The 21841-nt window shown below is 41.9% G+C and overlaps 1 protein-coding gene across 5 annotated transcripts in view; it reads right to left on the bottom strand.

The window, feature by feature from the left end:
• Positions 1 to 6996: 6996 nt before the first annotated feature.
• Positions 6997 to 21841, bottom strand: part of IMPA1 (inositol monophosphatase 1) — a 50456-nt gene continuing 35611 nt past the window's right edge. For 2 of the 5 annotated variants that reach the window (XR_011542943.1, XR_011542944.1), the window contains 2 exons: positions 20695 to 20946; positions 6997 to 7306 (listed from right to left, as the gene is read on the bottom strand). Coding sequence is in view for 2 of the 5 variants with exons in the window: in XM_070630365.1 (XP_070486466.1) it covers positions 20826 to 20946 (121 nt within the window). In the remaining 3 variants the exon portion in view is untranslated. Of the gene's footprint in view, positions 7307 to 10698; positions 12177 to 20562; positions 20947 to 21841 lie in introns of those variants that run through there. The other 3 variants (XM_070630365.1, XM_070630369.1, XR_011542942.1) reach the window with 2 other exon arrangements.

Raw genomic sequence — 21841 nt, 5'->3', positions numbered from 1 at the left:
TCAGGGCTAATCTTCCTCAGAAAATAAAATAAAATTTAAAAAATAAAATAGGCTTTTGCAACAGACTGGATTTCTGAATATTAATTTGAAACATCATAGGATTATGTGCATAGATTTTTCAAATGCCTGAGATAATTTAGTTCTACAAACACTTATTGGGTTTCTATCATGTCCTAGACGTGATAGACTAGACTGTCACTGTGCTAGACGTATAGGAGAGATGTAAAGGGGGAGAAGACAGTCTCATCTCTTTCTTCGGGAGCTCACAATTTAGTGGGAGAGATGGAGTCAAACATAGATCAGTCAATACAAGAAACAGTATGTCATATATTCAAAGAAAGGAATATGACCAGCTTACATTTATTGAGAGCTTTCTATGAACCAAGCTCTAATCTTCACTGTGATATTTTAAGGGACATACTATTATTATCCCCACTTTACACACGAGAGAACCAAAGTCCAGAGAGGTTAAGACGCTTGCCCAAGATCACATAACTAAGAAGACTAGATCCAGAATTTCAATCCAGAGACATTGACCCCAGAACTCAAGCTCTTAAACTCTATGGTGAAATACAAATATCGTGTGATAGTAGAAAGGGGGAGAAAGAGGGTAAATTATTCATCAAGGGGAGGAGAGATTAGGAACCAATAAAGACTTCTAGATTTTTTTATTTACAAGGAGAAGAGTAAAAATGGACAAGCTATGTATTATTTCACTTTCAAAAGCAAATAAATTCCTTTTACTTAATTTTACTCTAAATATAGGCCCAAAGGTCAGATTTAAGAGTCCTTCAAAGAGAAAAAATTTATGCCACTGATATTTCAAATACCAGCAGGGTCACCCATGGTGGACAGGTTTCAGAGGAGCTTCCAGACTAGACAGACTAGGAAAAAGGACCTGGCCACCCACTTCTGAAAAAATTGGCCATGAAAACCCCATGAATAGCAACAGAGCATTGTCCGATAGAGCGCCAGAAGATGAGGGGATGACACAAAAGGACGGGGTAGGGTTCTGTTCTGCTGTCCACAGGGTCACAAAGAGTCAGAATCTATCCAATTAACTAACAGAGATTAGTGTCTAAAGGAGATTGGACTAGAACAGGTAACTTCACTTCCAACCTAGGACTCAAAGCTACCGTCCCACACCAAGTAGCAAAGTAACTGAGGTTTGGTGGGGCTAATGAAATAAGCTATGTACTATATAAACTATGTTAAACTAGTTACATAGTTACATAGTTAAACTATGTTAAACTAGTTACATAGGAACTATGTAAACAAGTCAACCAAAAAATCAGTGTACTGTTCCTAAAATCCTCCCTAAGAAATCCGTCTTGTGAAGATTATTCATATCCAAAGTAGCCATTCTGTAGGTTTTTTTCACTATAAAATGTATATTTCTTCATCTTTGTCACAATTGTACGTCACATCATAATGTCACGTCATCTACACAATGGTAGAGACACTTTGCTGGAATGTGAGCAAACAAGGAGAGGGAATGACAGAATGAAGACCTTCAGCGACAGAAGTCTGAGAATTCCGTCTCTAAGCATCTGTTTTAGTCGGATCAACTCTCCTTTTGGAGCTTCAGAAGTTGGGCATGTCCAGGCTCACAGGAAAAAGCCGTGTTCGTGGGGCCCGCCGTCTTCTTTCTGCAGGCCTACTGTGTTCATATTTGAACTCTCCACACTTGTCTTCAGTGGGGACTGAGTCTTTAATCACAGTTATTCTTTCAAGGCCAAGCTGCAGAGTTCTTGGCTATTGTTTTGCAGTCTTACTACGGTTGAGGAATTTTCCTAGGGCCTACCAGACGAGCAGTTGTTTCCCTGCTTGGGGTCAGTGACTGTGCTGCCTGATAAGCAACCATCCCAGGGTCTAAGATAAGAAGGATTGTTTACCAGAGGAGTGAGATCAGCTTCTAGGATGGAGGCTCCTGAAACGCTGTGACTGCAGACTCTCTGGCACCAGAGAGCCTCAGAGGTCAAGGGTCCAGCACCCAGAGAAAGCCACTCACGCTCTTAAGGGACCCCTGGGGCTGGGTACTGTGCTTCTGTGTACTTGGGGTTCTCACAACTGAGAATTAGAGAAGTTTGGTCGCCGATTCAAGAGTCAACAGTGAACTGTGACTTCAAGGTCACCACACGAGAGATGACACCACAGGGCAGGAGACGTGAGGGACAGGACTGAGGTGGTAGACTGAGGTACACAGTCGCTCAGTGGTCATCAAACAGTAGTGTGACAGCAGAGGGCCATTCTTTTCTACTTCCGAGGCGGGGGTGGGGGGTCTAGACCCTTAACGAGACTCAGTCAGCTGCACACTAACTGAATAGCAAAAGATATTTATCCACACACACATTCACTCACTCACACTCAGGATTCAGGGAAAAGGGTCTTGTTGGTGTGACTCAGGATCTTGAGATGGGTGGGCTATCTGAGTGGGTGCTAAATGCCATCACGAGTATCCTTGTGAGAGAGAGGCAGAGGGAGAGTTTCATGAACACACACACACACACACAGGAGGTGATGAGAAGACAGAGGCAGAGATTAGAATGACATGGCCACAAGCCAAGGAATGCCAGCAGAAGCTTCCAGAATTCCACCAGAAGCTGGAAGAGGCAAGGAACAGGTTCTCCCCTAGAGCCCCAGAGGGAGCATATGCCTGCTAGCATTTTGATTTTGGTCCAGAGACATTGATTTCAGACTTTGGGCCACGAGAACTGCGAGAAAACAAATTGCGAATGTTTTCAGTCCCCCAGTTTGTCATAATTTGCTGCAGCAGCCACAGGAAACTAATACAGGTTATTATCTAGTACAAATGTATTTATCTACACACACAAAGCCCTCCCACGCACACTCAGGGTTCAGAAAGAAAGTAGACCAATAATCCGTAGCTGGGAATAGGATAACACTGACGAAGCGGGTTGAGAGCACTCGCTAAGAGTTCCCCCCCGACAAACACACTCCTCGTTGTCCAAAGGACAGATGGACGTTGTCAGGAGTGAGGGTGAGAGAGTTGTGCCATGTAATTCCGCTACTACAGCCCTCTAAACACGCACAAAGGCATTCCTGCCTGCTGTTAGTTTGAGATTCCTGTTTTCCCTCCAGGAAAATACTTTTGGCTGTTTCCTATTAATGGTTTTTAAATACTTCATGCTCCCCCCTTGTGTGTCACTGCAGTTGGTGTGTGAGCTGTACATTTTTAATGACTTCTTCTCATCACGTGTTCTGTATTTAAGATTACCGGGAGTTTTAGGAGATGGAAGGAAATTGGAGTTTCCCCAAGCTCGGAATACGTGTTTTTACATCCTCTTCGTTGGACACAGGGACCGAGTTTCTGGGACCGGCCCCTGCCCCTGGCCTCTGACCCCCTCTGGTCTCCCTGCTGCCTCCCAGGGCAGCGTGAGGACCACATGAGAATGCTTTGTGATGCCCACAGTGCTGTGGTGCTCGTTGCTTGTCTTGTCCTCTGTCTGTTTCAGGAGACTCCTCCACTTGCACAGCCGGCTTGAATGCTAAATTTTATCACACTACGTGAATGCCCTTCTTGTGCTGCCCCTAAACTATCATCCCCATTTTGCTATTTAGTTCCCAAACTTGTAAACTGTTTCTCTCTCTCCTGAGCCTCCCTGCATGCTTTCTTTTCTCAGATCCCCAAGGAATCGTTTCACATATAGTTATAAAGTCTCGCATTATGAAGCCCTTAGCCACCCAGGAGCTAATTGCCTTCCTTCGCTTAACTTTACTGCAACGTCTCACCAAACCAGCTGTCCTGAAACTCGCTCACTTCTCACACCAGGTTTTTCATATGCTTCTCATCGCCTTCTATCTGTGTTACTCTTTACATTCCCACGAGTCCACTGAAACATATTTTGAATTTTTTTTCTGTCTTGTTCCACATCTCACGATAGTGAGCCCTGTAAGTCTCTTACTTACTATGAGAGGAGTCAAAAGGCTCATAGAGTCACCCCTGAGTTTTGTCAATGAGAAAACAAGGGGGTTACATCATTGGCCCAAAGGGTTACAGCAAGTGGCTAAACATGGGAGGCCAAAGATCTGGGTTCCTGTCAGGTCATGTGGTTCGGGTTAGAAGAGAGAGATTTGAGAGGGCATGCTTGTCATATCGGTGGATGGACTAGCCCTGTGAAAGAAGACTCACTCAGAGCTCCAAGCTGTCTGCCTGGAACCTAGCAGAATGCAGTTGGCAGGATAACAACACGAGCCACTGAGCCTGGGTGCACGAGCAGCCAGTACGTGCCTTACCGGGACGCCATACTTGATTCCTTACTGAACTGAAGTGAACGCCATCTCTTCTTATTTATTTTTTTCTAAAATTTGTTTAAAATATACTTGGCTGATGTTTTTTAAGGAAAAATTGTAAGGATTTGAACATGAAGCGATTCTGATTTGTTCTGGAAATGGCCTCCAGACACACCGTGTTGAATCTTCCCTTTCTTACTGGGAGTTGAGTCCCTTCATGACTACTGGTCATATTTTGTAACTTCCAACAAATTTTGGTTATCACAGAGTCATGTTTCATTTTTAAAGACTCATTTCTGTTCATTTTTAAAAATTAAACCACAAATTTAATCCGGAGCTTTCCCCCACGACCCCAGCATTGGCAAGGTCCTGCTATACAGCTCCCATGTGTGCCTTTTGGGGAACCAGCATGGTTTGCTCTTTGCGAAACTTTCCCCTTTCCCTCTTCTAGTTGCTAGCTCCTCCAGTGCCTTGAGAAGAATAAATATCTCCTTACTTAACCGGGAGAGGTTGCAGTTGTCTCCCTGGTTGGCCATAGCTGCTTATCTGGATGGCTGTCATTAGGGGTGGACAATGGCTCCAACCTGCCCTGCTCAAGCCGTGCTCAAGCCTTCCAAGCTTTCCTGGGCATGGATGGTTCACTCTTAAGCTTGGCCACCTCTGCTGCTGAGGCTCAGCTCGCACACTCACACGGCCTTCCTCTGCTCGCCTCTTCGCTTCCCTTGCTTGGTTTGCCAACAACTCTATAACTCTGAATCTCATCTCCCCTCTGCAGCATCCCCAGGCAAGGACACATGGAACCCATCGTCCCTCCCTCCTGGAAACACCAAATAGCCCTGAGTCCCCGCCTTACCTGGCAGTCCCTGAGATGCCAGGTCATTCCTATTAACTTTCCCCCTGCTTAAGGAGAATGTCAGATCCACAAGTCCCTGAAGAAGCAGACATCTAATCAAGGGGAGGAGTGCCCTCCTCTTTCTTTCAGGAAGCGCCAAGCCTCGTGAGGATTGTCTGGGCACCTCTGCCTCTTTGGGTTTTGAGAGCAAAGCACCCTACTCTCTCTGTGCATTGCACTTTCTCAGACAGGTACCTGCTCCCCTCTCAGCAGTCACCATTTTCCTTGACGGCCTCCGACTGGGTCTCTAATTAGCCTTTCAAGAGGGAGCCAGCTTTAACACAGGGGCCCCCTTGGATTTGAATTTGAACCATAGAAAGACTTTTGTTCATAGCTTCGAGCCACTGAAATGTTAAACAACATGAAAAATTCCATACAACATTCTACTGTTTATACATATACAATAAAATACTAAAGACATTTCTAAAATTGTTCTTAATGATAAAATAATCTTGATTTAAGCAGCAATGGGTCATACCTGAGTGTTCCAGGAAGTCACAAGAGTCCCCAGGAAGGAACCTGCCCTTTGACATGCAGTGATGCATAGGCAGCACTCGCTGCGGACCCCCTAGGTGAGCGGATTACTGGCTCTGTTAGAGGATTGCTGTGCTATTTATGCTTCTCGCTATTTATGCTTCTCGTCTCATCGCTTCGACAGAGGCTCAACGCTGGTTTTATAGTGACCGCCTATACCTTACAGACTCCAGTCGTGAATATGAGCTAGAAAGACGTTTTCATGAAAAGCAAAATATTATGATTCACCAATGATCTGGGTCAAGCATGCAAGAGAGTGTGCAAACAAATGAATATTGGCAAACTTTGATTTGTAAACAATCAAGCAATGACACGTCCATATGATTTTTAAAGAATCGTAATCCAAGCGCCCAAAGATTAAAAAATGAGTGGATATACACCCTGTTCGTGATAGATCTTATTCTTTTTGCAGTTAATGAATAAAAATTGATTTCCTTTCATTTTTATTCTTCTGTTACAGAGTTTGACAGACTATGTGAACCACATTTTGATCATTCCTTTTGGCTACCACTTGATTTGATCTGGGGCCTTTTTTAACTCTCTATTTAAATCAAAACATACAGGCTGTGGCCTTGGCTCAGGTGGTTGCTCCATTAACTCATCATTTTAAAGGGCTTCAGGCTCAGATGCTGTTGGGAAAGGCTTCCATGTGGTAGGTAACGTGCTCCCTCTAGCGGATAAAGAGAGAGAAGAAAGTACTGGATTCCTTCCTTGGAGGATTAGTTACGATTTCAATTTCTGAGCACAAATTCTGTTTTTGGTTTAGTTTCTCCCTAAAAAGCTACACTTTGTTACATCCAATTTCCCAAGGCTCCATTCACACATCAAGTCTATGAATCTTTTTTGTATTTCACTTTTATCTCCACTGGTGACTTTTTTTTCCTTTATGATTCTCTTCATCATTAAAATCACTCTGCCAACAACTACTTATTAAGTGCCTTCCATGTGTCAGGAATAGCTCTAGGCACTGGGGGTATAGCAGTGAGTGAACAAAATGCTTCAAAATCCTGTCATCGGGGAGCTTAAAACAATATCAATAAAGTTCATTGTGAGATTCCTATGTACCATTCTGTGTCCTTAGTGATTTGCAGATATTATTTAACTCATCCTCCCAACAACACTCGGAGGAAACTGAGAAACTGAGACATTTGCCAGGGGTCACACGGATAGCGAGAGGTACCACACCTCAGAGAACTTTGCCCACCAGACCACCTGGGAACTCTGAACCTCAGGCCCTGTTTGGATTTTCTTTCTTGTTCCCGAACCGACGTGCGTTCCCTCCTGGAGAGTTAAATCAGACTCCCCACCAGAAGTAGTTGTCTGACAAGTAAAGTATATTTGCAGCAAATAGGAGACCATGAGGAATCATTTCCAGAGTCATAGCGTCCTCCAACAAAGGGAAGCAGGGACATTTATTTGGGATGGGGAATGAATATTCAAAAGGAGAGGTGGGCATTCGCTTGCGCAGGCTCAGTTGGAAAACATCCTTCCACATGCACTGCAGGTTAAGGTCTTAAGGCGTAAGGTCCTCCTGGAGCGATGTTAGCATTAAAAATAAGGCAAAGGTCATAGCTGTAGCTCTCATGGTGATGCCTGGTCTGGTTGGGGGAGTGGTGATTACATCTCCTTAACATAACAAAAGGAAAAAGAACAATTTGGAAAAAGAGTTAAAATATCCAAACCCACCCTTGAGTTCATCAGGGCAACCAGTCAGTGACGTTATGGTTTGTTTTAATTCCCTGTCTCCTCCAACTAATGGGGATACTCCATGTGAACAAGGACCGTGTCTGCCTGCTCGTCACCGTAACCCAGCCCCTAAAGCCTGCCCCGGCTGGTTCTCCAGAATAACTTGCTTCGATGGCTTAACCACAATGAAATCAATGAGCAGAAAATGGAACTGAGGACTAATTGACTCCAAACCCTTCTCCCCAAGGTCCTTTACTACTTCCCCGCGTATCCAAAATAGGAAGCAACCCCTTACTGGTTGGCTCAATTGAATTATCCTAGAGTTGTATGTTCTCTCCGTTTTCTTAAACAGTAGGTGAAGGAAAGAGTCTAAAATGAACAAGATCTGGTTCTTCAGAAGACATCAAGTCTTTAAACAGTTTCTCACTTGTCAGCTCTCCTGAATTTTGCAACTGGAGGAGAAAGGGAGAAGACAAAGCAATGTCCACGTTGGGCTGAATGGATTCCCTTGAAGAGCCATTCACGCTTGGGGTGGAGAGCAGAGGATGAGTCGAGCTGAGCTGCCCTTTCAGGATCTACTGAGCCTGCTGTGACTATAACCTAGTGCCCATATAAAGGGGTCAGTGTCCATGGTGTTATTTTGTTATTTATTTTATAGTAGTTATTTTCTCAATCTTTATATGCCCTATACAATCACTTGCCACTCGCCAAATGACTTAAGGGCACGATAGCTGTCATTCAAACCTGTTAACCCTTCTTTGTGTGTTTGAAAGTCATCAGCACCACTCTGGCCTAAGTTGCCCACACAGAATGGTAAATATCGAAAGAAAGATCTACCATGTGAAATGCTTCTGGCCTGAATAAATGCCTGCTCAGTTTGTAGCGATGCCTAGGTAATTACTCGGTCATGAAGCAGGCTCACCTTTCAGAGCTGAAGGAGTCAGAAAGAATTACCGGGTGCAGGAGCAGCTCGTGGATCTCTCTCAGCCTACCCCTTAGGTTTATGTTTTTAAAAGGGTTTGCCAGTGTCCTGCTTCTATTACACAGACATAAGAAAACAAACCAAAAGGAGAAAACTGAAAAGAGGTTATTTCAGGCTGACAGTTATTTAAAAACAGCAGCAACAACAAAAACAACCCAGGGGAATCCTGAATATCAAAAATCAAGAGGCCTAGAGTGTCATCTGACAAGAGATTTTCAAATATTGAGGTATATTGGGTAACCGAGTTCAAAACTGATTCGTCTTGAACTAGAAAGCCTGACTTATGGCCTATCAAAGATACATTGTACATGTGCTTATCCATTAAAATAAGGAATCGCTCTTGAGATAAAGAACGCCAACTTCCCCTCCTACTTCCCTATTGGTAATGCCATATTGGTAACACCCAGATTAGTCCCTTTCCTGGCATCATGGTCATGTTGATCTCCTAATTTGCAACTGAATACTGAATTTATAGTGTTGACACAAAAAATCCATAACCAACCTATAAATCAAAACTGGGGTGAGTTTATTGATGAGGATCAAGGCTGCCCCAGGGAGAAGCCCAAGGCGTCCTGCCCTACACACTGATCTATATCATCCTCTGGGAAGCATAGGACATCCTGACATGATCATCTGACTCTTATCTAAAGTTATAGGACCACCTGATAACCAGACCCCACCTGCACTGATACCATTTTAACAACTTTTTTTACATACTCTTTCCTTTGTCTTGTAAAGAGATAACTCGCATACCTATGCCCTAAATTTAGCCCTACCCTCAACCCATGTTTGTAGCTCTTCCTGCCCATGTGTCCTGTCCCCATGCCTGCAGCTCTTACTGCCCATGTGTCCTGTCCCCATGCCTGCAGCTCTTCACTGCCCATGGCCCCTGTCCCCATGCTATTCTCTGAATAAAGGAGCACTGCTAACAGACCTTGAGAGTCCAAGAAATCTTTCTTTCAACTTCTCGGCTCGCTGAGCCCACATCATTTATTATGAGCCAGAGTGAGGATTATAACCCAGGAAGGTCTTAGAAGGCTTTCCAGAGAAGCATGGGTTTAAGTACAGTCTTATATCCTTTTAGAACAAAGAACATACATTAAACACACCCAGGAAACATTTTCAAAGAGGTATTCAGTTGCAAATTAGCAGGTCAAAATGACCATGCTGCCAGGAAAGGGACTAATCCGGGTATTACCAATAGGGCGTTCCCAGTAGGGTATAGGCGGGGAAGGAGGCATTCTTTATCTGAGAGAGAGTCCTTACTTTAATGGATAAGCAGATGCACAAGGCATGTTTGATAGGCCATAAGTCAGGCTTTCTAGTTCAAGCCAAATCAGTTTTGAACTCGAATAGTCACCCCATATGCCTCAACATGTGAAAATCTCTTGTCATTAGGTTGGTTATGAATTATTTGCATCGACACATTCACCCTTTATTAAAACCAGAGGGGTGGTTCTTCCCTCCTTGTTAGGTCTTTTGTGAATGAGGAGCTCTGTAAAGTTAAGCTCGCCAATTGATTCTATACAGCTCTTCCTTCATTGCACCCAGGTTTTTTTCTCCACAGTCAGATTGTATTTATAGTTGATAACCACCATCTTATTTTGAGAGGTCAAGATACCAGTTTCTGATGGGGTTAAATTGCTTTTAGTCACTATTTTTATTTTATACCTGCCAACTTCCCTGATAAACCAACCTATCTCCAAGTGGATGGATCCACACTCTACGGAGATCCTCCAAGGAGAGGCTTTTATCTCCAATCTCTTTCTTCTGCCTTTCTGCAATTGCTTCTTCTCCTATCGTGTCAACTGTCACCTGTGTGCAGAAATCTCTCATGTCTTATCCTCCCTTTGCAAACTCTAGGCAGCTATTCCAACTGCCCTCTGGGCATCTCTACCTTGACTTCTACTCTTGCTTGAATGTCAATATGTCCTAAACTGAATTCACCCCCAAACTTGCTCCTAATCTCCTTAGTCATTGCCAAAGTCCTAAGGATGAAATCACTACAATGAGTTTTGGATCTGTTCCCCTCCTCTGAGTGCCTGCTGCCCACAGCCAAGTTGCCCTCACTCTTTCTTTCTTGGACTTCTTTAAAACTCTTTTTAACTGGTCTCTGTGCTTTCCAAAGACCACTCTTGTATGCAATCTGCTCTTCATCTTCTTAAGTGCAGCTGCCGTCAATCTCTCTGCTGCCCAACAACCTTGAGAGGTCTACCAACAATTTAGAGAGAAACTCCTGAGCCCAGCTGGGTGTCCAGGGCTCTCCACAATGAGGTCCTCTTGGCGGGCCCTTATGATGCGGGGTCGGTGAGCCGAGGAGTCGAAAGAAAGATTTCTTAGACTCTCAAGATCTGGCAGTAGTGCTCTTTTATTTAGAGAATAGTGTGGAATAGCATGGGGACAGGACCCATGGGCAGTCAGAGCTTCTGCTGCCCCCGCTGGTATGGGGACAGAGCCCATGGGCAGGCAGAGCTGCTGCTGCTGCCCCCGCTGGCATGGGGACAGGACCCATGGGCAGGCAGAGCTGGTGCGTGGGGACAGGACCCACGGGCAGTCAGAGCTCCTGCTGCTGCCCCGAGTTGAGGGTTAGGGCTAATTTTATAAGGCATAGGTATATGATTCATCTCTTTACAAGACAAAGGAAAGAACATGAAAAAAAGTTAAAATGGTATCAGTGCGGGTGGGGTCTGGTCATTGGGTGATCCCATGACTTTTAGACAAGAATCAAATCAGATTAAGTAAAGGTTAGAAAGGTTAGACGCCACCACCCTAAACCAGTTACATGAGATTGCCAAACAGCAACCAACTTAAGTTCTTGCCTCTGGCATTGACCAAGAGCCTCTAGAGATAAGACCATCCCCCCCTCTTCCTGGCACAGAGAGGGAGGCATCTTCACAGATAGAGGTTTCCCTTAGAAATGTAAATGTTTCCCAACAAAGGGGCAAACAAATTCCACTCCTTGGAGCCTGAATCTCATCTGTAGTTTTAAAACTAACCAGCCTAAAAATCCTCATCATAAGCCATTTTAAAATTAAACAGCCTAAAAATCCTCATCACTTAGACCGACCCTCAATGCTCACTAAACTGGAGTTCTCACCTTTCCTACACTAACAAGTCCTTTCCTGTCTCTGGGTGTTCTCTCACACTTTTTCTTCCTCGTGGTGTACCAGTCTCAACTCCACCTTCCCTGTTGCATCCATTCCTTGAGACCTTTAGCTCAATTCAAGAGCCAGTTTTCCAATTCCTCCTGAGGGTTTTTTCCTCCAGATCTTTATAGCACACTGTTGGTTTTTCTCCCACCGTAATTTCCTTATTTTCTTCTTCTTGGTATTATAGTTACAGGCATACCTTGTTTTATTACATTTCACTTTATCACACTATGCAGATACTGCAGTTTTTACAAATTGAAGATTTGTGGTAGATATTTAAAAAACACATTTCACAAGCCTACAGCTGCCGCAGAGAGTGATTCCTCTGACGGATCTGGGCAAAGTAAATTGAAAACCTTCAGGGAAGGATTCACCATTCTAGATGCCGTCAAGAACATTTGTGATTCATGGGAAGAGGTCAAAATATCAACATTAACAGGCATTTGGAAGAAGTTGATTCCAATCCTCATGGATGACTTCGAGGGGTCCAAGACTTCAGTGGAGGAAGTCACTGCAGATGTGGTGGAAACAGCAGGAGAACTGGAATTAGAAGTGGAGCCTGAAGATGTGGCTGAATGGCTGCAATCTCATGGTCAAACTTTGATGGATGAGGAGTTGCTTCTCATGGATGAACAAAGAAAATGGTTTCTTGAGATGCAATCTACTCCTGGTGAAGATGCTGGGAAGATTGTTGAAATGACAACAAAGGATTTAGAATAGTACATAAACTTACTTGATAAGGCAATGGCAGGCTTTGAGACTGCAATTTTGAAAGCAGTTCTGCTGTGGGTAAAATGCTATCAAACAGCATTGCACACTACAGAGAAATTGTTCACAAAAGGAAAAGTTAATCGATGCAGCAAACTTCATTGTGGTCTTATTTTAAGAAAGTGCCACAGCCACCCCAGCCTTCAGCAACCACCGCCCTGATCAGTCAGCAGCCATCAACATCAAGGCAAGACTCTCCACCATCAAAAAGATTATGATTCTCCCAAGGCTCAGATGATGGTTAGCATTTTTCAGCAATAAAGCAGTTTTTAATTATGTACTTTGTTTTTTTAGATGTAATGCTGTCGCACATTTAATAGACTATAGTATAGTGTAACTTTTTTGTCTTAGATCATACTTTTGTTTCAATTATTTTATTGAGACCATAATAGTTTATAACATTGTATAATTTCAGGTGCACATTATTATTTATCAATTTCTGTATAGACTGCGTTGTGCTCACCAACAGTAGTCTAGTTTTTATCCTTCACCATACATATGTGCCCCTTTACCCCTTTCACCCACCCCTTCCCCTTTCCCCTCTGGTAACCACTAATCTGTTCTCTTTATCCATGTGTATGTTTATCTTCCACATATGAGTGAAATGATGCAGTATGTGTCTTTCTCTGTCTGGCTGATTTCACTTAAGATCATACCCTCGAGCTCTATCCATGTTGTTGCAAATGGGATGATTTTGTCTTTTTTTATGGCTGAGTAATATTCCACTTGTGTGTGTGTGTGTGTGTGTGTGTGTGTGTGTATACCACATCTTCTTCATCCATTCATCAGTTGATGGGCACTTGGGTTGCTTCCATGTCTTGGCTATTGTGAATAATGCTGCGATGAACATAGGTGTGCATAAGTCTCTTTGAATTGTTGATTTCGTGTTCTTTGGATAAACACCCAGTAGTGGGATAGCTGGATCACATGGTATTTCTATTTTTAATTTTTTGAGAAATCTCCAACTGTTTTCCAGAAGGGCCACACCAGTTTGCGTTCCCAACAGCACTGTATAAGGGTTCTCTTTTCTCCACATCCTCTCCAACATTTGCTACTTTTTATCTTGGTAATTATAGCCATTCTCACAGGTATAAGGTGATATCTCTTTGTAGTTTTGATTTGCATTTCCCTAATAATTAGTGATGTTGAACATCTTTTCATGTGCCTGTTGGCCATCTGTATATCTTCTTTGGAGAAATGTCTGTTCATATCCTCTGCCCGTTTTTTGATCAAGTTGTTTATTTGTTGTTATTGAGTTGTATCAGTTCTTTATATATTTTGGAAACTAACCCCTTATCACATATGACTTGCAAATATTTTCTCCCAGTTGATGTGATGTCTTTTCATTTTCTTCATGCTTTCCTTTGCCTTGCAGAAGCTTTTTAGTCTGATATAGTCCCATTTGTTAATTTTTTATTTTGTTTCCCTTGCCTGAGTAGACATGGTATTCAAAAAGATGCTGCTAAGACTGATGTCAAAGAGCGTACTGCCTATATTTTCTTCTAGGATTTTTACGGCTTCAGGTCTCACATTCAAGTCTTTAAACAATTTTGAGTTAGTTTTGTGTATGGTGCAAGATAATGGTCTACTTTCATTCTTTTGCATAAGGCTGTCCAGTTTTCCCAACACCTTTTATTGAAGAGACTTTCCCTTCTGCATTGTATGGTTTTGGCTCCTTTGTCGAGGATTAACTGTCCATAGATGTGTGAGTTTATTTCTGGGCTTTCAATTCTGATCCATTGATCTGTGTGTCTGTTTTTGTGCCAGTACCATGCAGTGTTGATTACTATAGCTTTGTAGTACATTTTGAAGTCAGGGATTGTGATGCCTCCAGTTTTTTTCTCCAGATTGCTTTGGCTATTCAAGGTCTTTGTTGTTCCATATAAATTTAAGGATTCTTTGTTCTATTTGTGTGAAGAATGACATTGGGATTCTGATTGGGATTTCATTGGATCTATAGATTGCATTAGGTAATATGGACTTTTTAACTATCTTTATTCTTCCAATCCATGTGCATGGAATATCTCTCCATTTCATTATATCTTCCTCAATTTCTTTCAGTAATGTCTCATAGTTTTCAGTGTATGAGTCTTTCACTTCTTCAGTTAAATTTATTCCTAGATATTTTATTCTTTTTGTTGCAGTTGTAAATGGGATTGTATTCTTTCTTTTTTTTTTTTTTTAGGAAGATTAGCCCTGAGCTAACTACTGCCAGTCCTCCTCTTTTTGCTGAGGAAGCCTGGCCCTGAGCTAACATCTGTGCTCATCTTCCTCTACTTTGTATGTGGGATGCCTACTACAGCATGGCATGCCAAGTGGTGCCATGTCTGCACCCGGGATCTGAACTGGCAAACCCCGGGCTGCCGAGAAGTGGAACGTGTGCACTTAACTGCTGTGCCACCAGGCCAGCCCCTGTATTCTTTCTGCTGGTTCATTATTATTGTATAGAAATACAACTGATTTTTGTAAGTTGATTTCTAGTGAGTTCTTTAAGGTTTTCTATATATAAAATCATGTCATCTGCAAACAGTGAGAGTTTCACTTCTTCATTGCCTATTTGGATTCCTTTTATTTCTTTTTCTTGCCTAATTGCTCTGGCTAAAATCTCCAGTACTATGTTGAATAGGAGTGGCAAGAGTGGGCAACCTTGTCTTTTTCCTGTTCTCAGAGGGATGGCATTCAGTTTTTGTCCACTGAGTATGCTGTTGGATGTGGATTTGTCATATATGATCTTTATTATGTTGAGGTACTTTCCTTCTATATCCATTTTATTGAGAGTTTTTATCATAAATGGATGTTGGATCTTGTCAAATGCTTTCTCTGCTTCTATTGAGATGATCATGTGATTTTTATTCCTCATTTTGTTATTGTGGTGTATCACATTGATTGATTTGTGGATGTTGAACCATCCCTGCATCCCTGGTATAAATCCCACTAATCATGGTGTATGACCCTTTTAACATATTGCTGTATTTAGTTTGCCAATGTTTTGTTCAGAATTTTTGCATCTACGTTCATCAGTGATATTGGCCTATAATTTTCCCTCTTTTAGCTGTCCTTGTCTAGTTTTGGTAGCAGGGTAATGTTGGCCTCATAGAATGAGTTAGGAATTGTTCTACCTTCCTCAATTTTTTGGACTAGTTTGAGAAGGATAGGTCTTGAATCTTTTTTGAATGTTTGGTAGAATTCTCCAGAGAAGCCATCTTGTCCCAGACTTTTGTCTTTGGGGAGGTCTTTGGTTACTGTTTTGATCTCTTTACTTGTGATTGGTCTATTCAGATTCTATATTTCTTCTTGATTCAGTTTGGGGAGGTTGTATGAATCTAAGAACTTATCTATTTCTTCTAGGTTATCCAACTTGTGGGCATACAGTTTTTTGTAGTATTCTCTTATAATCCTTTATATTTCTGCAGTATCCATTGTAATTTCTTCTCTTTCATTTCTAATTTTATTTTCCTGAGCCTTCTCTCTTTTGTTTGTAGTGAGTCTGGCTAAGGGTTTTTCAATTTTGTTTCTCCTCTCAAAGAACCAGCTCTGGGACTGGCCCCATGGCCGAGTGGTTGAGTTTATGCACTCCACTGTGGCAGCCCAGAGTTTCGCTGCTTTGGATCCTGGGCGCAGACATGGCACCACTCATTAGGCCATGCTGAGGTGGCATCCCACAGAGTACAAGCAGAGGCATGCACAACTGGAACATACAACTGTATACCAAGGGACTTTGGGGAGAAGAAGAAGAAGAAAAAGAAGATTGGCAACCAATGTCAGCTCAGGTGCCAATCTTTAAAAAAAAAAAAACGAACCAGCTCTTAGTTTCCTTGATCCTTTCTACTGTTTTTTTTTTTTGTCTCTATTTCATTTTTTTCTGCTCTAATTTTTATTATTTCCCTCCTTCTGTCGACTTTGGGCTTTGTTTGTTCTTCTTCTAGTTATGTTACGCGCAGTTTAGGATTACTTATTTGAGATTTTTCTTGTTTGTTGAGGTGGGCCTGTATTTCTATGAGTTTCCCTCTTATAACTGCTTTTGCTGCATCCCATAAGAGTTGGTATGTTGTATTGTCATTTTTATTTGTCTCCAGGTATTTTTTAATTTCTCCTTTGATTTTTTCATTGGTCCAATGGTTGTTCAGTAGTACGTTGTTTAGTCTCCACATAACTGTGACATTCTCAGCTTTTTTCTGGTAGTTGATTTCTAGTTTCATAGCATTGTGGTCAGAAAAGATGTTTGATATGATTTCAATCTTCTTAAACTTATTGAGGCTTTCCTTGTTTGCCAATATATGGTATTTCTTTGAGAATGTTCCATGTGCACTTGAGAAGAATGTGTATTCTGCTCTCTATATATCTCTTAAGTCTATCTGATCAACTGCTTCATTTAAATCCACTATTTCCTTGTTGACTTTCTGTCTGGGTGATCTATCCATTGATGTAAGTGGGGTGTTGAGGTCCCCTACTATTATTGAGTTGCTGTTAGTTTCTCCCTTTAGGAATGTTAATAGTTGCTTTATACACTTTGGTGCTCATGTGTTGGGTACGTATATATTCATAAGTGTTATGTCCTCTCAATGGAAAATCCTTTTTATCATTTATACTGACCCTCTTTGTCTTTCTTTGTCTTTTTTTTTTTTTTTTATCTTGCAGTCTGCTTTGTCTGATATAAGTATGGCAACACCTGCTTTCTTTTGTTTGCCATTAGCTTGGAGTATCATCTTTCATCCCTTCACTCTGAGCCTATGTTTGTCTTTAGAGCTGAGATGTGTTTCCTGGAGCCAGCATATTGTTGGGTCTTGTTTTTTAATCCATCCAGCTACACTGCGTCTTTCACTTTGAGAATTCAACTCATCTACATTTAGAGTAATTATCGATATATGAGGGCTTAATACTGCCATTTTATCTCATATTTTCTGGCTGTTCTATATTTCCATTGTTTCTCATCCCTTGTACTTCTGACTGCCATTTCATTTTGGTGGTTTTCTGTGGTGGTTTTCTCAGTTTTCTCTTTTTTTTATGAATTGTGTCTCTGCTCTGATTTTTTATTTAGTGGTTACTGTGAGGTTTATGTAAAAGATCTTGTAAATGAGGTAGTCCATTTTCTGATAGCCTTTTATCTCCATTAGCCTAAGTAGGTTCCACCCTTTCCCTCTTCCCCTCTGAGTTATTGTTGTCACAAATTATTCTGTTTTATCTTGTGAGTTTGCAACTAAATTGAAGTGTTTATAGTTACTTTTGATGCTTTCCTTCCCTTTATCTTCTAAGTTATAATTAATTATTTGCTACCCTGTTCAGAAAGAAAGCTGCAGTTTTCTGATTTTGTCTATTTATCTTCTTGCTCAAAGTGTTGTAGACCTTTGCCTTTTGTTTCAGGTATGATATCATCCTTGATACTTTCTGGTAGGGGAGGTCTAGTGGCAATGAACTCCTTCAACTTTTGTTTATCTGGAAAAGCTTTTATTTCTCCATCATACCTGAAGGATAGTTTTGCTAGATAGAGTATTCTTGGCTGAAAGTTTTTGTCTTTCAGTATTTTGAATACATCATTCTATTCTCTCCTAGCCTGTAAGGCTTCTCCTGAGAAATCCGCTGAAAGCCGGATAGGAGTTCCTTTGTAGGTTATTTTCTTCTGCCTTGCTGCCCTTAATATTTTTTCTTTGCCATTGACTTTTGCCAGTTTTGCTATTATATGCCTTGGGGAAGGTCTTTTAGCATTGATGTCATTAGGAGTTCTATTGGTTTCATATATTTGTAAGTCCAGTTCTTTCCTCAGGTTTGGGTAGCTCTCAGTTAACATTTCTTTGAACAAGCTCTCTGCTCCTTTTTCCTCCTGGAATACCTATAATCTTTAAGTTGCTTTTTCTAATTAAGTTGGATATTTCTTGAAGAATTTTTTTTCATTTTTTTAGAATCTTACTTCTTTCTCCTCCTCCACCTGAAACATTTCTATATTTCTATCATGTAAATCACTAATTCTCACCTCCATATCAGCTCTATTTTTAAAGGATTCTAGACTTTTATCTCATTAATTGTGTTCTTCATATCCAGAATTTCTGCTTGTTTTTTTTCATATAGTTTCAATCTCTTTGGTGAAGTGTTCTTTCTACCCAGTATTTTATTCTTGAGCTCATTGAATTGTCTTTCTCAGCTTTCTTGTAACTCATTGAGTTTCTTTATGACAGCTATTTGGAATTCTCTGCCATTTAGACTGTAAATTTCTGTGACTTCAGGGTTGGATTCTGGAGACTTGTCATTTTCCTTCTGTTCTGAATTGTTGCTGTAGTTTTTCACCAGTGTTTGATGAACTAACCCTTTGCCAGCACTTTTGTGGTAGTATCAGGCCATGGATTCCACCTTCCACCACTGGGGGGAAGCAGGAGCTGTGTTTCTGATCCCACCCCATCTGCTGGATGTTATGGTGGTCTGGTGGGGGCTCCCACCAGCTGGAAAAGTGTTCTCAGGTGGGCTCAGGGCAGCCATTGCCTCTTCATACAGTTGCGTCAAGGCACGTTCCCACCTGTGGGGCCACAGCAGTACTGTACTCAGTCCTGCCAGCTGAGAAAGCATTAACACATGTACGTAGACCTGGGCCACTGGTACCACAGTGGCATGGTGGGCTCTCCAGCTGGCCAGGAAAGCATTTGTACACGGGCTCAGGGCTGCCTCTGCCTCTTCTTACAGTCATGCTGAGACACGTTCCCACTTGCAGGACCACAGCAGCACTGTGGGTGTTTGGCCAGGAAAGTGTTGGCACACACGCACTGAGCTGCCAGGAAAGGGTTGGGGAGTGTTCACCAATCTCCACTACTTCCTGGAGGCCCAGTCCTTCCACCTTCAGATGTATAGCTGTGTGGGTCTCTCAGGTGTGCCATTGTGCTGTGTGGGCTTCCTATTGGTCAGTGAATGTCCATTTAGTTGTAGTTCAAAGAGGGAGAGATAAAGGGCGCAGCTCACTCCACCATGTTGCTGACGTTACCCTAAACATAACTTTCATATGCATTGGGAAACCAAAAAGTTCATGTGGCTTGCTTTATTGGGATATTCCTTTATTGTAGTGGTCTGGAACCAAACCTGCAATCTCTCCAAGGTGTGTCTGTTATTGATTTATGAGTCTTACTCCCCGCGAGCACACACACACACACACACACACACACACACCCACATCCCATGCTGGAAGTGGCATGGTAGCTAGGAAAAAGCAGCAGCTTTGGATCCTAACTCTAAATCTATCTACACGGGCTTGGGCAAGCTCCTTATCCATTCTGGACATAGTTCTCTTATCTGTAAGAAGTGAGCTATGCTCAACTTTTTCAAATTAAATTAAATTAAGTTACGTATATTGACTACCAGGTGCTCACTAGATCCTGGCTCTCATTATTAACTATAATTATCAGTCTTCCCATCTCCAGGTCCCTGCAATGCCTGGCCCATATCTTACACAAAATAGGTGCTCAGAGTGTTGGATGAACTGAAGACCCTTGTCTTTAGGTGGATTCCTTTGCTTAATACTTATCTCAAAATTTAGTAGCAGTTTGACAAGCACTGTGTTAACCTACAGAGCACTGAATAACATTTTCCAATTAGATTTGTTGGTGCCCAGGGCAGGCTACCCCAAAATATCCTGCATTGGCATATTGATTATTTTGAATTAATGTTACTTGTTTTGACTTAGTAACATTTTGACCATCTTCTGTCTCTTCCCCCTGAAAGCAGGAAATAAATCTTTCATGTGAAAGGTACCCTCCCCACACCAGGAGATAGAGACATCCTTATCACCAGAGCCAGGAAATTCAGGGCCAAGAAGCCTATATAAATAAACCTTGTTGCTTTTACTAACTTACTACGTTAAGCCTAAACTCTGCTCAAATTCCTCACTAATTACATACCCCAAATCCAAGTTTCTTATTTTTTTTTTTTTTTGAGGAAGATTAGCCCTTAGCTAACTAACTGCTACCAATCCTTTTTTTGCTGAGGAAGACTGGCCCTGAGCTAATATCCATGCCCATCTTCCTCTACTTTATATGTGGGACGCCTACCACAGCATGGCTTGCCAACCAGTCCCATGTCTGCACCTGGGATCCAAACTGGCAAGCCCTGGGCCTCTGAGAAGTGGAACATGCGAACTTCACCACTGCGCCACCAGGCCAGCACCAAACCCAAGTTTCTTTGTCCTGTCAATTCCTCACAAGTTTATTGTTTCTTTGTGTAAAACATTTAAATAAAAGCAGCCTGCTTTGCCCATCTTGGAGAGTATCTTTTTTTACGATCTCCAATATATATGTATTAAATTGGTTTTTCTCATATTAATGTGGTCTTGTGCCAATTTTATTATTAGTCCAGCCATTAGAACTCAAGAGGAGTAGAAGGAGAAATTCCCCCCTCCCCAAGAGATTTATCAGATGCTAGGGTTTTCAGCTGAACCAAAATGACCCAATTCTTACCCAATTATTATAAAGTTGATCTTGCTATGTTGAAGCTGAGCTGTCACTTATATTTTAGAACAGACGGAGCCAGGTGACAAGTAGATATCCAAAAAGCGAAAATCCAGCAACTGCAGTGAAGCCCAAGAGCCTCAAGCCTGGTTTCTAGGACAGAGAGCTGGTGTCAGGCTGCATGCCCGTAATGACTCCCTGAGGTCATTTAGCTGACATGTCTCAAACCGTGGTCTCACTGGAGCTTCCTCCTGGGAATGACTGAAGAGAGTAAAACAAGAGAAGAAAATCTGGTTCTCCCAGCCACAGACACCTGACCCGTCATTCAGATACATAAAGCATACAGTTACCCATGTGGTATAATTCCCAGGCTTAACGCCATTTATAGTGATTTTGAAAAGCATGGTGGTTGTACTACTGATAGAAGAGCAGAGATTACATTTCCTCTTACTGAAACGTATCAAGACAATCTAGGGGCCTTCTTCACTCCCAGTAATTCTGAGAATCACTCTGTAAAGCTCCTATAAATTAATGCCTTCATGGGGATTAGCTTGCAAGGAACCAAAGACAAGACAAGGATTAAGGTGGAAAGGTTTGGGGCCAAGCAATAAAGGGCACAACGGAGGGGAAAGGGCAGTGCCATCAAAACATCCATGTCACTGTTTCAGACGTGAGTTTTCTGGCCAGTACATAAACCGTGAATTTAATGAAGAGCAACAACGAAATACAATTGTTTTTTGACAGAAAAATTAAAAAATCTTTCACTGATAAACAGAAGTACAATAGTTTCCTAATCCGCATGCATGACCTCCTCTCCCCTTTCCTCCAGCATGCACGCCCACACACACTCACACACCCACACACACAGGGCGTTCTTTAGGTCAGCCAAAAGTGCTTACTCTGCACCAATTGCCAAGAATACTTTTTCTCTACAGAAGCTGAGTGCAATAATTATTTATGTATTTGTCTGGCTATCTAGCTGTTTGTTTCTTGTGATGTTCCAAAAAGATTTAAGATGGCTTATGTGGATATGTCATATGACAAGAATTTAAATTAGAAGTGGGGTGAAAAAAGAAATAAAAATAAACCAAAGATGAAAACGTGGGGAGACAGGAAAAGAATTAAAAGTCATAACATGATGATCTTATACAACGTG

This window comes from Equus przewalskii, chromosome 8 (assembly GCF_037783145.1).
Source record: "Equus przewalskii isolate Varuska chromosome 8, EquPr2, whole genome shotgun sequence".
Lineage (NCBI taxonomy): Eukaryota > Metazoa > Chordata > Mammalia > Perissodactyla > Equidae > Equus > Equus przewalskii.
This window is presented reverse-complemented; position numbering and strand designations above follow the sequence as displayed.